Source organism: Nuphar pumila, chromosome 16 (assembly GCF_984573655.1).
Source record: "Nuphar pumila chromosome 16, dmNupPumi1.hap1.1, whole genome shotgun sequence".
In the NCBI taxonomy this organism is placed as follows: Eukaryota; Viridiplantae; Streptophyta; class Magnoliopsida; order Nymphaeales; family Nymphaeaceae; genus Nuphar; species Nuphar pumila.
This window is the reverse complement of record NC_143264.1, coordinates 75,453,450-75,469,806: the sequence shown is the minus strand read 5'-3', so window position 1 is coordinate 75,469,806 and position 16,357 is coordinate 75,453,450. Positions and strand designations below refer to the sequence as shown.

Below are 16,357 nucleotides of genomic sequence, written 5' to 3'. Positions count from 1 at the left end.
TGCATTACCAAAAGCAAAGTCCAAAAGAAAATCGTAAAAAATAGTGTATTTTCTTGACAAATCTTGGGGTTTATTGGTGAGTGAAAACAAAGGTGAAAAATAGACCACCAAAAAAAAAACGACCAAGAGGTAAAATAATTAAGAAAAAACCCACAAATATTCTGGAAAAAAATAATGGGAAGTAGGGATGTAAGAAGCGAACATCATACCTTGGTAGGGGAAAAGAATGCGGAGAGAATAACCGAGAATTAGGTTTTAACACTCGAAGATTCAGGGTTTTAGAAGGGTTTTCTGACTTTTTATTTCTGTTTATTTTAAAGACTTTTCTTTATTAGCCGTTGAAATTACAGAGCTACCAAAATGTAAAAAAAAATAGAATAAGGAAAAGTTTAAATTCCGGAGTAAAGAGTAAAGAAACCCTTCTACCTTTGGTCTTATTAGTAATAATAATGGTTTCTTGCTTTTCAAGGGACGCATGAATTTTTATTATTTTTGGGATAGTATTAATTAATCCTTTCTTCCATTTGCTCGCTTTCCCATTTCCCATTACTTTTTTTTTACAACTACGCTTTTGCTTTTATTTATTTTTACTACCTTTTGGGGTTTTCCCTTCTGGGTGGTCCTTTTTTATTTGGTAACTGATATTATATATTTTAAATCTCCCAGCTTTGTCCCTTCCCTCCTAGTTTTGAATGTTCACCCTTTTTCCACCCTATTCCACTTTTTCCTTAGTTAGGTACAATTCTCCCTTTTTCTAGTTAGGTACAACACACACATACTCTCTCTAGGTTCAAAGTTTGGGGTGAACTAGAAGACCAAACTCACCAGACCAAGGACTCGGCTTAGACCCAACCAGGCTTGACTCCTAGTGACAGTCTACCACATTAATACTATTGGCTCTTGCTTCCATAAGTGCAAGTTTGGCAACCTACCCCCACAGACTCAGGACTTGGCTGGTATATCCAACTTGGCCTGAATCACAATTGATTCTCGAATCAAAGTTGTAGGCTTGATTTGGATTCCATGGGGACCTCATTCTTGATGGCACTAAGGAACCAAACCCTAGAGCAGAGCCAGAGTACCAAATTGACTAGACTTGCCAAGTCAGCCCTCTACTCATTTTCTCCTTCAAAGTGGTTCATGGAGCAAATCTAGTGGCAAGTTTTAAAACCCTGCTTATTGTCTTTTAAGACTAACCCACTAACCCAAGTTGAATAAAGTGCTCGCTGGTTCGTCGTCGGATCTATCATGGCGCCCATTCTAGATCTGACCATCAAGCAAAGAGGGGATCTCATATCCCCACAACCCCTTCAAAATCAAAGATATTTGGTTGGATTGGATTTGAGACTTGAGGCAATCAAATGCACCCTTGATCTGGTAGAGACGCCATGGGAACCCTAATGAGTTCAAATGATCAAAGTTGAAGGCCAAAGTTCAAAAGGCAACTATACAAACCCAGCTTTCAACTAATAGAGAAAAAAACTAGCCCTTGCTGATTACAGTCATGAACTCCTAGACTCAAAAATCATGACCCTACTGACTGAAGCTAGTCTTGTTAATATGGTCTACCTTGGATGATGGGGAGACTCACCTGGTGACCCAAATAAGTCAACTTGAGTGTTTTAGTGGAGCCCAACTCTTAAAAGCTTATTTTAGGGTTTTTTTTTAGATCAGGACTGGGGAGACCAATCCAAACATCCGTGCATGCTCAATGCTTTTTTAGTATTGTTTGATTCCTTTATTTATCTTTCTCTCTTTTTGAATTCAAGCTTTCTTGCTTTCCCTCCAACCAGCTTTCAATGCCTACGCCCTTTATTTTAAGGTGGGGGGAAAGGGTTTGTGGGTTTTTTTTTTTTTTTTTAATGTGGGGGTTTCTGCTGATTCATGTACTTCAAAGATGGCCTTTTGGTCTTCACATGCCAAACCTATCTCTTTTTGGCATTTGACCAAACCGAAAATTTGTTGGGAGGCACATGCTTTGTGCATTGGCATCACCTTCACTTTCCCTTGTATATCATGTCACATGATGATGGGGGCTGAGGTGTCTGATATCATTATTGCAGCCACAAACGTATGGTCCTGGTTAATTAGGCATAAAGTTATTCTTGCCTAATCTTTTTGGCTTTCCATTTTAATTTCAAAATGAAAAATAAAATGTGGAACATTTTAACAAATAAATATACTCTCTTTATATATATATATATATAGTGAAAATATATTAAATAAAATATGCTAAATGAAACATTCTAAATGGGATTTTATAAGTTTTTTTTTTTATTTTGACCGTACAAATGTGATCTATGCACTTGATTTTATTGGATTAGCTTTAAGAACATTTGATTCTAGGTTTGAAAAAATAGAAGGCTCAAAATCTTTTATGGCTTCATATATCCTTTTTCTTTCATAAAAAAGCATGATTGGTTGACGATTCCTAGTAAATAGATCATGCCAAACATATTTATAGGGTCAGAATTGTAAAAAAACAATGAAAAACTCAACAACTCCATTTAATATATTTTACTTAACATGCGTTCATCACTATATATATATATATATATATATATATATAGTGTGTGTGTGTGTGTGTGGCAATGATAAGGTTCTCCCGGAATACCTACTCCTACCTAATAAAAAGCTTTGGATTTTCAAATTTCTTGAACTATAGATATGATTTGTAAGCATCATTTAATAGAAAATAAGCTTTGGATCATGTGATTATAGCATACATGTATGTTTTTTAAGACCTTTAAAACAACAACTCACAATGTATGAAAATTTCATGACTTAAAAAATCCTAATTTTATGTCCAAAAAACATGATCCAAAGCATGATTCCTATCAAATAAACTATGTCAATACATCCATTAGGTTTAATTTAAAGAATATAACCTACAACCATCATTTCTTAAATGTGAGAGTAGGTACTCTGGTAGCACCATAGCATGCATATATATATATATATATATATATATATATATATATATATATATATATATATATATATATATACTTTTATCGTTAGGTCTTATTAGTCTTTTTCAAAAATCATAGTTTTTAGTATTTTTTCTCATATCTAACACCATAGATGTGATCTATAGGTTTGTTTAGTGGGAATCAGCTTTTAGATCAGGCTGTACACAAGTTTTTCTGATGATCCAAAAAACAATGGTTATAAAAGCATCAAAATTTTCCAGCTTATAAAAATATATTTTTTCATCAAAAAAACATTATCCAAAAGTTGATTCCTACTAAATCGAGCATGATAAACATATCTATAACAGTTCAGATGCATCATAAAACACTTCAAACTATAAGGCCTAATGAGATCTAACACCAAAAATGAGGCCTAATATGTTCAGTTCTCATCTCTCTCTCTCTCTCTCTCTCTCTCTCTATATATATATATATATATATATATATATATATATATATATATATATATATATATATATATATAATCAAAGCACTACTCCCTGCTCACAACCGTTGGATCTCTTAAGATCCAATGGTTATAATGAAGAGTTAAATGCTGCATGTCTTTCCATTATTGTTTAACACCAAACATTAAATAAGAGGAAGGAAAACCGTTTCCAACACTGAAAATAAAATTTCTTTCCATTGTATGCATACATGAATGACACATTCTCTATCATGTGTACCTGCCATTTTTGCTGGACCATCATGCATCTCTAAGTCATGGATGAACTGAACATGAATCATGTACATGTTGGTAAAAACTAAGAGAGCCCTATCATGGATGATTGTTTATGATGCATGCCTCTGCCACGACGAACTCATGGAAACAAAGGTGTCTGTACATGCTAACAAACGACAGCAGACACCTCACCCCGGTAATAAATTTGAAACTTTTATTAGGTGGGAGTAGGTACTCTGAGAGCACCTCATCATTATATAGATGGAGAGGCATGTAACATTTATTAAGGTAAATCTTTCTTGAATGCTCACTTTTCCTTTTAATGGAAATTTAAGTAAATTGCATGTATATTTAAGATGCATTACAGCCCTTGGATCTCAGAAAATTCAATGTCTATTAAAAGGAAGTAGGTGTTTCGAGAGCAAGTATCGTTACTAAATAGGTAATTAGTTATGTATACATTAAACTCCTTAAAGTTAGGGAAAAAGAAAAAATGGAATAGGAAACATCCACAGAGATCTTAAGCAGTATATTAAGAGGGTGGTTTTGGCTACCAATCACTCTATGAAAAATTGGTAGCTGCTCTAGGTGCTAAATGATACGTGCTAAATGGTTTTTTTGCCTTTTCAGTACTTTTTTTATCAGTTTCCACCCCATAAATGTGTTGGGCATGTTTGATTTATGAGGAATCCATGTTTTTTCAATGAAAAAAATGATATTTGGAGCCTATAAATTTTACAAAGAAATTAGACAGTTGATTTTTTGAACATTATAAAAACCCACCCATGTGTAGGAATAGAATGCTTCATGAGCTGATCCTTATAAAATCAAGTACATAGATCACATCTATCAGGTTAGAATTTATAAATAAAAGAAAAAAAAAACTGAAAACCCATTTAGCACGCTCATTTAGCCCTTAACATATGAGTAGCTACCAATCATTTCATATATATATATATAAGGTAATGGGTTGGTGCTAAACCCATTTGGTGTTAAACTCGGTGCTAAATAAGGTTTTTGGGCTTTTTTCATTTTATTTTTAAATTCTAATCATACATATGTGATCTATGTGCTTGATTTTATAGGGATCAGCTCTTGAAGCATTTGATTCCAACACATGGGTGGGTTTTTATAAAGTTCTAAAAAATCAATGGTCCAAAATCGTTGTAGATTTTTGAGGCTCCAAACACCATTTTTTTCATCGAAAACACATGATCCAGGTGTAGATTCTTAGTAAATCAACTATGCCCAACACATTTATGCGGCCGGAACCGCATAAAAACCACCCGATAAGCTGAAAGTCCGCATGCTAAAGTGGGGTTTTCAGCTTCTCCGATGTTTTTTATGTGGTTCCGGCCCCATAAATGTGTTGGACATAGTCGATTTACTAACAATCCACACCTCGATCATGTGTTTTGGATGAAAAAAATGATGTTTGGAGCCTAAAAATTTTACAAAGATTTTGGGCCGTTGATTTTTTGAACTTTATAAAAACCCACCCATGTGTTGGAATCAAACGCTTCAAGAGCTGATCCCTATAAAATCAAGTACATAGATCACATATATCGTATGAATAAAATTTAAAAATAAAATGAAAAAATCCTGAAAATACTTATTTAACCCATGGTTTTGCACCGACCCATTACTCTCTCTCTCTCTCTCTCTCTCTCTCTATATATATATATATATATATATATATATATATATAATGGATTCGTAATGACACCATTAGTTACCAACAAGTCTGGATGGTGTATGCACAAGTTTTTTATCCCTCGTGTTCAAAATAATGGGAATCAACTTTTGGATCATGTTTTTTTTTTCATATAAAACATGATTTTATCACCAAAGAATCACACGTAAGCCATCAATTTTTAAAGCCTTATAAAATCATACCTACGTATCCTAATTGGATGATTCAAAAGCTGATCCCCGCTAAGTGAAACACGTAGATTACATTTGTAAGGTTGGTTGTATGAAAAACCCGAAAGAATATAAAATATAAAAAAAAGACGTTTGTAGGTGTTTGTAGGTCACGACTACATGACCAAATGTAGCACCTACATATAATTTATATTTGCTATATTCTATTGCAGCTACAGTTGAGTTGGAATCTCATGATGGGAGTTGTTTTGACTCAATTTAACCTCCTAGATATGTTCGACATGCTTGATTTATTAAGAATAATAGACTCTCGAATCAAGTTTTTTTCAACAAAAACTAAATGTTTTTGAGTCATAAAAAATTGATGCATCTATAACCATTAATTTTTGGATCACTGGGAAAACTTGTATACAGGGGTTCGAGCAATCTGGTCCCACTAAATAAAACATGTAGATCATCTACGTGTTAGTGACAAAAAAGTGAAAAAAAAGTAAGAGTTTACAAAGTTTATTGTATTTAGAACCAACTATAACACACGCACGCGCACGCACACACACACACACACACACACACACACACACACACATATATATATATATATATATATATATATATATATATATATATATAGAGAGAGAGAGAGAGAGAGAGAGAGATTACAATTGGTCAGGTCACCTTGACATCCTATGAGTGTTTTATTTATTATTTCATTTTCTTGTTATTTTTCATTAAACTAAATGTGATTTCTAACTCATTCAGATAGTCAGGTCCACGTTACCAAATGTTACCCCACTATATACGTTTGCTATTCTCATGGGTAAGAAATCCTTCAATTGGAACTCGTAGCCGACCAAATCTGATACCATGGATGTATATAACATGGTCAAAATTAGAAGAATTAACTTTTGGATTGTATTTTTTCCATGTAAAAATATTATTCTTAAAAGGTTGAAAATTCAATACATTATAAGTTGTTGAATTTTCAACCACAAAAAAAACCTGACTTACATGTCAAGGAAGCATGATTGAAGGGTCAATTTCTACTAATCCAGACTTGTAGAGAACATTTGGAGGGTCAGATTTGCAAGAAAATTGAAAAGAAAAATTACAAATTTCCACCAAATGGTTCCTTCCTTGAGACTAGCTAGAGAGAATGGCATCTATTACATTTGGTTAGGTAGACATTGTTGGAAATATTGCTAAACTTAGTGGGTTAGGCAATAGAGCTTGAAATGCTCGAAAGTATGCGTATACATGTGCTATCTTTCAAGCGATAGTTACCCCATTTAGGATAAGTATTAAATGCAATAAGTACTCGCGCAACTATGCTTTCAAGATACAATCAAGCTTTCACCTATTCACGAAAAATTGATTCATGCCCTGCACTGGGTGAGACTAATAACCTCGACACGAACCATCTTGAATAACCACTTGACAACAATAGGAAGATCTATATTCAAATTGGGTATGGATTTTGAGTTTGGATATGAGTATGGATTATGGATTCAAAGTGCAGGTGGGTATAGATTCCAAACATCAATTGAATATGGATAGGATTTGAACTGCAATCAAATCTCGATTTGAAATTGCAACCAGATTTAGATGGATTCAGACTTCCACTACAAGAAACCTGTGGATTAGCGACGACCTAAATTCGTCGCTAATCCGACGCTAATCCATCGCTAAACAGTTTAGCGACGGATTAGCGTCAGATTAGAGACGGAAAACTTTCATCGCGATTTTTTCGACGCTAAGTAGTGCCAGAACTTATCTGTCGCTAATTCTGTCACTAATTTGCGACGGATTAGCGACGAATATGATCCATCGCGAGTCCTTCGCTATTTTAAATTAGCGATGGATCATATCCGTCGCTAATCTGTCGTTAAATTTTAAAAAAAAAATTAAAAAAAAATTTGCTTGTTGTCGGCGCGTTCTCCGGCAAGAAGCAATTTTTTTTGCACAACCGGCACATTCAGGCGTCGGGACGCTCTTCCTCTAACAATCGCGATGAACCGGCACTGCCTCCAGTTGCATCTTCCTCACCCTCTCCCTCCGCCTCTTCCCTTCACTCTACGACTTCTTCATCCTCCTCCTCCACGTGACCACCATCGTTGCCGCCACATTTGGCTGTGCGTCGGCCACCAGCGCTGCCTCGCACACGCGCTGGTACACCTCCCACATGGTGTCAACCGTGCTGATGGCCATATTCGAGGGGTCGGTGTCGGTGCTCATCTTCATGCGGACGGGAGACTTCCTGCAGTCCCTCAAGTCGTACGTCAGAGAAGACGACGCAGAGGTGATACTCAAGCTCGCGGAGGGTCTCTGTGTGCTCATATTTTGCTTGGAGTGGGTGGTGTTGTGCTTGGCATTCATAATGCGCTACAACGCCTATGTTGTTGAACCGGCGCGTTCCGGCGTCGGCGACTCCGACAGGCTCCAGTGGCTCCCCAACAACAGTCTCCTCTTCGTCGCCACTCTCTTCGACTCTGACAAGCTCCAGGTTTAAATCGAACGGGAGGGAAAAACAAAGGGAGAAAAAAATTTGAACGGGGGGAGGGAAAATTTCGCGCCTCAGGTGGGACGAAAATTGGCGACGGAATTAGCGAGGGAATTTTTCCGTCCCTAATCCGTCGCTAATTAGCGACGGAAAAATTCCCTCGCTAATTCCGTCGCTAATTAGCATTTTTTTGTAGTGTTTTGGCGAAGAAAAAATGTTGTCGCTAATCCCTCGCTAATTAGCGACGACTTTAGCAACGGAGATATTTCTGTCGCTAATTTTGCAAATATTTCAAACGTTAGCGACAAATAGTTTTCGCTCGCTAATCCGTCGCAAATTGGCGATGAAAAAAATCTGTCGCAAATTTCCGTCGCTAAGTAGCATTTTTCTTGTGGTGTTCAACCAGATCTGAATCAAAACTAAAACTTCAAAAACCAAAAGAGGTGAGAGAGAGAGCATGAGAGAAGGGAGAGAGCACTCATGAGAGAGAGAGAGAGAGGGGAGTGGAGAGAATGAAATGAGACAAATGGGAGAGGGTTGGAATTTCTATAGGCCTTAGTCCCAAGACACCCATAAAGTCCATAAAAAGGCCTTTAATGAGTCCAAATAGTTAACCATAATGGGCCTAGGCTGGCCAAAATGGCTACCCATAGATGCCCAAATGACTAGCCTAAAAAGAGAGCTGAAATAGGGTCCAAAATGACCTTGGTAAGGTCAAGTGCTAAAGGGCGGTTGGTGGATCGTTAAGACAATTAAAGCTCTATGCAAAAATGTTGGAGCAAGGTCCAAACAGATCTGGGTCAAATTCAGAAAGATTCAAAGAGGTGTTAATACAAAGTCAAGGTCCATAAATAGGTTGGTCATAGACGATTTTAGACTTGATAATTAAATCTATCCGAAGTACTAAAAAGATAGATCCAAAATCCAAATCAAAATCTAAAGTCAAAGGTAAATAGTCAAGATCAAAGTCAAGGTCAAGGACAAGATCAAGATCCAAAATCCAAGAATAAAGAGATGCATAATCACAATCACAAATGCTTTTGAGAGGCCTTTCCTTTTAAGGCACCACCCCTCTATATAAGGACAAGAGGTTTTCTAAAAACCTTCAATGTGAGACTAAACTTTTATAAAGAATCCAACAATCACAAACTTAGAGAAAAAAAAATATAGAAAAACTTAGGGATAGTTTTGAGCCAAAATTTAGCAATCTCCCACGTGGATCAAAACTATAGAAAAGAGCTAGAAAGGATGTTCGCAAAGATTCAATGCATACATGTAGATACCTTTTGGGTTTAAACCCTCAAATTAATACTTAGTCCTAGTCAGTTTGAAATCTCAATAGCGTTAGCTTTAAATTGAGAATCCTAATTGACCTTCTAGACATACTAATACACACTTTCACTTCCGGTGATTATAGTGTGTCTATTAATATATAAAAGCTGCATATTAAGAGTCATGTGTTGTATCCTAATTTCATAAGTGCTCTACAGACAAAATTTCAAGTCCCATAGAAAGTGACCTCACCTTCATACTCATATAGGTAAGTCCATAAAGGGTGTAAACCTATTTGAAAGTCCCCATCCATAAGGCATATAGATCTTATTAAGAGTTCAATTTGAACTCAACCTCCGTACACATGTTTCAAATACTTTATATTCGAGAAAAATATTAAGTGCTCTATCTAGTTACTCAGAAACTTATTTTTTTCATTGAACCACTAGACATAGTTTGACCATTGTCATGTGGTTGGATATAGACTTTAACCTCATTCCACTCGATGTCTTAAAAATGATATATTGAGAAAGTAACTTTGTCAACAGATCTACTAAGTTTTGACAAGATTTCACATATTCAATTGAAACTACTTTTTGCATGGGCAAGCTATTCGCATAATTGTGTTTTAGATTGATATGACTAGATTTTTTATCATAAATATTATTTTTCGCTTTGTATATAACTGTTTGATTATCTCAACGCATAGCTATAAAGGGTATTGACTTATCTCCTAACGATATCTCCATTAAGAGATTTTTTAGTCACTCAACTTTTATACTAGCTTATAACAGTGCTACCAGTTCTGCCTTCATTGTTATGAGTTATTATAGTTTGCTTCTTGAATCCTCAAGCAATTGCTTCAAATCTAAGGATAAATATCCAACCACTAGTGAATAATGATTTATTGAAATTAGAATTCCAGTTTGCATCACCATACCCATCAAGTATAGCGGGTTCTCTCTCATAGAATATTTCATATTCTAGAGTTCATCTTCAATACTTCAAGACTTGATATATAGCATCAAAATGCTCTTGTCCTAGATTACTAGTACATCAGCTCAACTTGCTCGTGTTGAAAGTTATGTTTGGTTTAGTTTCATTCATAACATACATTAGACTGGCAATAATACTTGCATACTTCAATTGGATATACTTTTTTCAGTGTTAGTCGACAGCTTAACACTGAGATCAATCGGAGTAGCAACATGCTTATAATCATAATGATTATATTTTCTTTAATATTCGATATGAGTCGTGTCATGCCAAATTCGATTCTAAATCCAAAATGTTAGGGTAAAATGAATTCAAATGTAGATCTAATGAGGTAAGGTCGAGGCCGAATCTGAAATATATGTGATAAATTTGAATATGGTTAAAACAAATAAACACAAGCCCCCTAAGTATAAAGCAATGCAACCAAATTGGATTTTATCTGAATCCACATTAGATCCCATTGATCCAAGCCAATCAAATGGGTGATATGTGCTAAATAAAGAAGCAAATGGTTTGAACATAATCAGATATTTGATTTGATTGGACCAAAATGGTGGTACGTGCTAAATATAGGAGCAAACAAATTGGACATAATTTAATATTTGATCCAAATTTGACATGCCATTTTGGGATTTGGATCATGAAAATAAATCCATGACTATGCATTTAGACAAAATTCATATTTGCTAAATCTATTTTTTTTGAGTTCAGATCAGTTTTGGGTTAGTATCTTTGTCTAATTTAATTCAGATTCAGATCATGAGCTTGTTTATAATCTTGTTTTACTGGATCTAGTTTTACTACGTAATTGGATTCAGACTCAACCTTACTTCATTCGATCTGACCTGGATTCAGAGTTGGATTCGATTTTTACTGTATACAGTTGTAAATTCAAATTCAGATTTGACATGATCCATCCCATATCCAATTCGTTTGCACCTCTTACTGCTAAATTTTAATGCAAAGAAAAAAATCAATTTGAGAGAGAGAGAGGGAGATTAAATAGGGTTGGAACTTGGAAGAGATTCCAAAAAAATGGGTGGGTTATTCCCAAAGAATACGAAAAATTCAAAATTTAAGTTTTGCAAATTAAATAGACATCAAAGCTGAACTTTATATGAGCCACACAGGACTATTGCTTTCTTGTAAGAGTGTCAACGAGCCTCGTTTACCCAGATCCGATACAAACCAAACAATATAGGGCTCGGGTATGGTGATAAATAAGAAGACCCTATTTGGACCCAGATTTGGACTTGAATGTCCGATTAATACATGGATCCAGGTATAGTTTGTGAAATTTTATAGCAGACTTAGACCCGACCTGAGTTCTGATTAAGACTCACAAATTTTCAATGTATAAATGATTAAAAATATAATTTTATTGGGTATGGTCCGAGTTTGGTCCATGTAGTTCTTATTGAAAGAGGGTACACTTTTTTTATAGTGGACCCAATTAAACCCGGGTCTGAACCCAATATCACATTCAAAAATCTGGTCTAAGTTTGATTCCACCTGGGACTGAACCAAACCCGACCTGTTGACACCCCTACTTTCTTGTAACCAACAATAGCCATTGGATTATAAAAGATCCAACCACCATAGACCTGGTACCATCATAATATCGTGGTACAAAAGCACCATATATATATATATATATATATATATATATATATATATATATATATATAGGGTAACTAAAATATTATTACCAACCAAATATGTTTATTGGTATAAACCAAGATTTTCATAGCTTTTTGTACTTTTTTTTTTAAAATTTCATTATACGGATGTGATCTAGATGCTTGGTTTTATAAAAATAAACTCATGGATCATCCAACTAAGATGTATAAAAAAGATTTTTTAAGGGTTGAAAATCAACAACTTAGAATTTTTATAAATATTCAAGCATAAAAAATTGCATTTCTTGATCCAAGAGTCAATTCCTAGCAAATGAACCTTGCTGCTACAAGGTTGGTAAACATATTTGAGTAGCCATATATACATATATATATATAATGCATTTAATAAGAAATATGCTTTACATGAAGATAACATCGGACATGAAAAAATAAATGGCTTGATGCCTTTTAAAAAATTCATCTAAACATGCCTTTGAAAACAATATCTAGACATGTTTTACAATACAAAGAATTGTTAGGCATCTATTTTTAAAGCTTTAAAAAATGCATCTAAATGGCAAAAACTTATAATTTAAAAAATATTGCTTAATAAATAAATGATAAAATGATAATATATATATATATATATATATATATATATAATCTAACATTAAACTAGTTGTGTTTAACATTAGATAAATTCAACTTTATTAAAAAGAATGGTATTTTAAAAGTATATGGTTAATTTTTTGGGCATTTTAGCTCTTTTGAATTTGGAGGGAATTGAAAAGTAAAAGTAACTTTACTAATGTATCAAAGTTACCTTTAACCTAAAAAAGTAACTATGCATTTTTAAAAATATCATTTTTTTAAGTATTATGGTCATTTGAATAAGGTTGAATTCATCTAATATTAAATATAATTAGTTTAATATTAGATTAACTTTTATATGTATATATATATATATATATATATATATATATATATATATATGAGATAATGTTTGTTATACCCTCATGAGCAAGGAACCCCTAGTGAAAAAATGCAATATTTTTAAAAATTTTACAAGGTTTTAGTACATCTAACTCTTTAGATGTGATTTGTACATATCGACTTTAGTAAAAAGTGACCTTTGGATCATGTTTTCTAACGTATATGTTAGATTTTATGAGAGTTGAAAAATCAATGGCCTACAATGTACTAAAATTTTAAACTTACAAAAAGGTATTTTTATGTCCAAAAACTATGACCCAATAGCAGATTTTTACTATTTTGACCATGCTTAGCACATCTATGGGATCAAATTTGGTCAAAACATCCCCTCCCATGAGTTCCAACTAGGGGTTCCTACCCACAAGAGTAGCAAGTACTATCCCTATATAGTGATTGGTTTCCTCCTAACGGTAGGAAGATGCAGACAAGCTTAATTTTTAAATTTTTAAAATTTTCTTTTAAATTCTGACTTTATAGATGTAATCTAGATGATCTTTTAGTAGGTGTAGGCTTTTGGATCATCAAATTAAGACATGAGAACAAGTTTTTATAAGACTTCACAAATTGATGACTTAGAATTTTTATAAATTTAAACTCATTAAATCATATTTTTTATTGAAAAAACAAGATCCAACAACCAATCCTTAGCAAATGGATCATGATAAACACCTCTATGGGGTTAGATTTGCCAAATTTGGCTTAAAATATAAAAAAATCAGAGCTATCATTGTATGGGTGGTTAAGTGAAGAATCAATCTTATGAAAATGACTAAAATACCATTAAAATGATATTTTTTTGAAATTCATGGCTACTTGGGAATTGAATAGTCAATCACCTTTTCCAAAAAAGCAACTTTATGAATTCATTAAATTTATATTTTTTGACTTTTAAAAGTAACCATATATAAAAAAAAAACCACTTTTTAAGGATATTTTAGTTATTTAGAAGGGTGTACAGTCTTGAATTTTCAATTTCCGCTGATGTTTTAGGGAATCTGACTTGTAGATATGATGTACGTGGATATGTTTAATAGGAATATGATTTTGGATCACCCAATTATGACATGTGGTCTGGTTTTTATAAGGCTTCAAAAATTGATGACTCAAAAATTTTATAAACTCAAGGGACATAAAATCATACATTTACCTTAAAAAAACACAATCACAGAGTTGATTCCTAAGTGAGAATCATGCTTAACACATTTATGGAGTCAAATTTGGCAAACCCTGACTCCAAACATATGGATGGTTAGGAGGAATCAATAAATAATATATATATATATATATATATATAGAGAGAGAGAGAGAGAGCTACTCACATGCCAGGTGCTAAATGAAACGTGTCAAATGGTTTTTTCTGTCCTTTAGGTGTTTTTTTGCAGTTTCAACCCCATAAATGTGTTGGGCATGGTTGTTTTACGAGAAATCTACACCTAGATTATGTGTTTTCAATTTAAAAAAAAAAGATATTTAGAGCCTCAAAAATTTACAAAGATTTTAGACCATTGATTTTTCAAAACTTATAAAAACCCACCCATGTGTCAAAATCAAACACTTCAAGAGCTCAAGAGCTCGCAATAAAATCAAGTACATAGGTCACATCTGTATGGTCAAAATTTATAAATAAAATGAAAAAGACTGAAAAACTCATTTAGCTACCAATCTCTCTCTCTCTCTCTCTCTCTCTCTCTCTATATATATATATATATATATAGTTCAGCTCATTCTAGGTCATTTAATTAGGGAATTCAATAATGGCCTTAGTATAGTATGACATCTTTTTTCTCAAAGTCCTGAGAAGATACATGATTGAAATTGAGCATTATCTCACTAACACCCCCCTCCCCTCACCCCAATACACCAACCCCCAATTGAAAGCTTGCTTTTGAAGCCCTCAATCTTTCCTCTATGTGAGGGATTCTTACATGCACAAATGTGGCCTCAGTACAGATGGGCAGTACCTTCTTACAGGATAGGTGGCCCATTATGTGAGATTTAAGCATCTAAATAAAGATAGTGTTAAAAGCCATGCTCAATAAAATATATACTACGTTTTCTTTTTAACACTTTTTCAATTCTTTAACCAGATGGCTTCTTAGAGGTGAAACACTGACGCACAATGACACTCAGTGAGGTACTTTTTTTTTATTCTGTACTTGGGGTCTCGTTGGTTTCTCCAGATTGAAATTAAACTTCAAGAAAAGGATAAGCACAGAAATATTGAAGCTATCTTATTTTATACTCTCACAAAAAAGTTCCTCAGGTCTAATATAGATAGCTGTTTTGAGCCCACATGGGGTTGCTCAAGTGGTCAGGGTGGTTATTAGGAAGGGGATAGAACCCCATCTTGTGTAGGATCAATTCCCTCTAAGATCATACTTGGGAACCTTGGGATATGTGAGAGTGGGGGCATGATGTGCGGTGGGCATTGAATATAATGTCATATACAATATAACAATAACTGCTATGCTGGCTTGGTGGGTTCCTTTGCCATATAGAGCGGTCACCTAAAGTTTTTTTTTTTTGAGGGTGCCACCCTTAGGTTTTTAACTTGTGATGTCCCATCAACTGGGTGACATTCACAAGTCACCCGTACCAGATGAGCATTCACCTAGGGTTTACTCAGGGGCAGCCATACAGTGATTCTCATTTTGAGGCAGGTTTCTAGGGTAATGCTTGCTACCCTCTTGGGTAAGGAACCTCTTAGTGAAAAAATGTAATATTTTTATTTTTACTTTTTGAAATGTGAAAGTGTGAATGTGATCAACAGTTCATAATTTTCATATACATTCAAGCCTAAAAAATGTATTTTTTCATTTAGAAATCACAACCTAGGCCGCCATTTCTAACAAAATGACCATGCCCTTAGCATATCTGAGGCTGGATTTGAGAATAAACTGTCACGCGCGCTCACACACACACACACAGAGAGAGAGAGAGAGAGAGAGAGAGAGAGAGAGAGAGAGAGAGTAATGAACAGCTCCTAAGTTTTTTTTTATGACGAAGAACCCTTGTCGAAGCAAGGAAAACCCCGGGAGGGGCCCTGCACTTTTCAAATGTCACCTAAACAACCTAGTGTAGGAAATGGCAATTATGTTGCTGGATTACTGAGAGCACTCCCAAACAAGCAAGTGGAATTGCAAATTTCAGAAAGTCCAGCTGTTGTCTTTACAAATTTCAAGATTCAGTATTCCCTACCCCAGCTACCTTCTCCCACGCAGACCCCAAATCTCACATATTAATATATAGGATTTTGAAAGAGCCTAATGAAACCCATGTTTAATGGATTTTGACATTTGATAACTTTAAAAAAGTATTTATATTTCTCTAATTGAACTAAATTTTAAATAATTGATACTCTCTCTCCTGCTAATTCCTAAAATGATTTATATTTAACTTTAGGAAACTCTTAATATAGTTCACAAATTTAATTTTGGTAGGA

At 34.3% G+C, this 16,357-nt stretch overlaps 1 protein-coding gene across 1 annotated transcript; it reads left to right on the top strand.

The window, feature by feature from the left end:
* The first annotated feature begins 2,029 nt into the window (after positions 1-2,029).
* On the top strand, positions 2,030-8,044 carry LOC149813648 (uncharacterized). Its single transcript, XM_089991173.1, has 2 exons — positions 2,030-2,082; positions 7,567-8,044. The coding sequence occupies exons 1-2, from the start codon at positions 2,030-2,032 to the stop codon at positions 8,042-8,044; spliced, it is 531 nt and encodes a 176-aa protein (XP_089847299.1).
* The last annotated feature ends 8,313 nt before the right edge of the window (positions 8,045-16,357 follow it).

Bases quoted from the DNA above. Each gene is read 5' to 3' on its own strand.
- LOC149813648 (XM_089991173.1), top strand. From the start codon at position 2,030: ATGGGGGCTGAGGTGTCTGATATCATTATTGCAGCCACAAACGTATGG. The intron at 2,083-7,566 runs GTTAATTAGGCA...CACTGCCTCCAG, and splicing joins GCCACAAACGTATGGTCCTG to TTGCATCTTCCTCACCCTCT.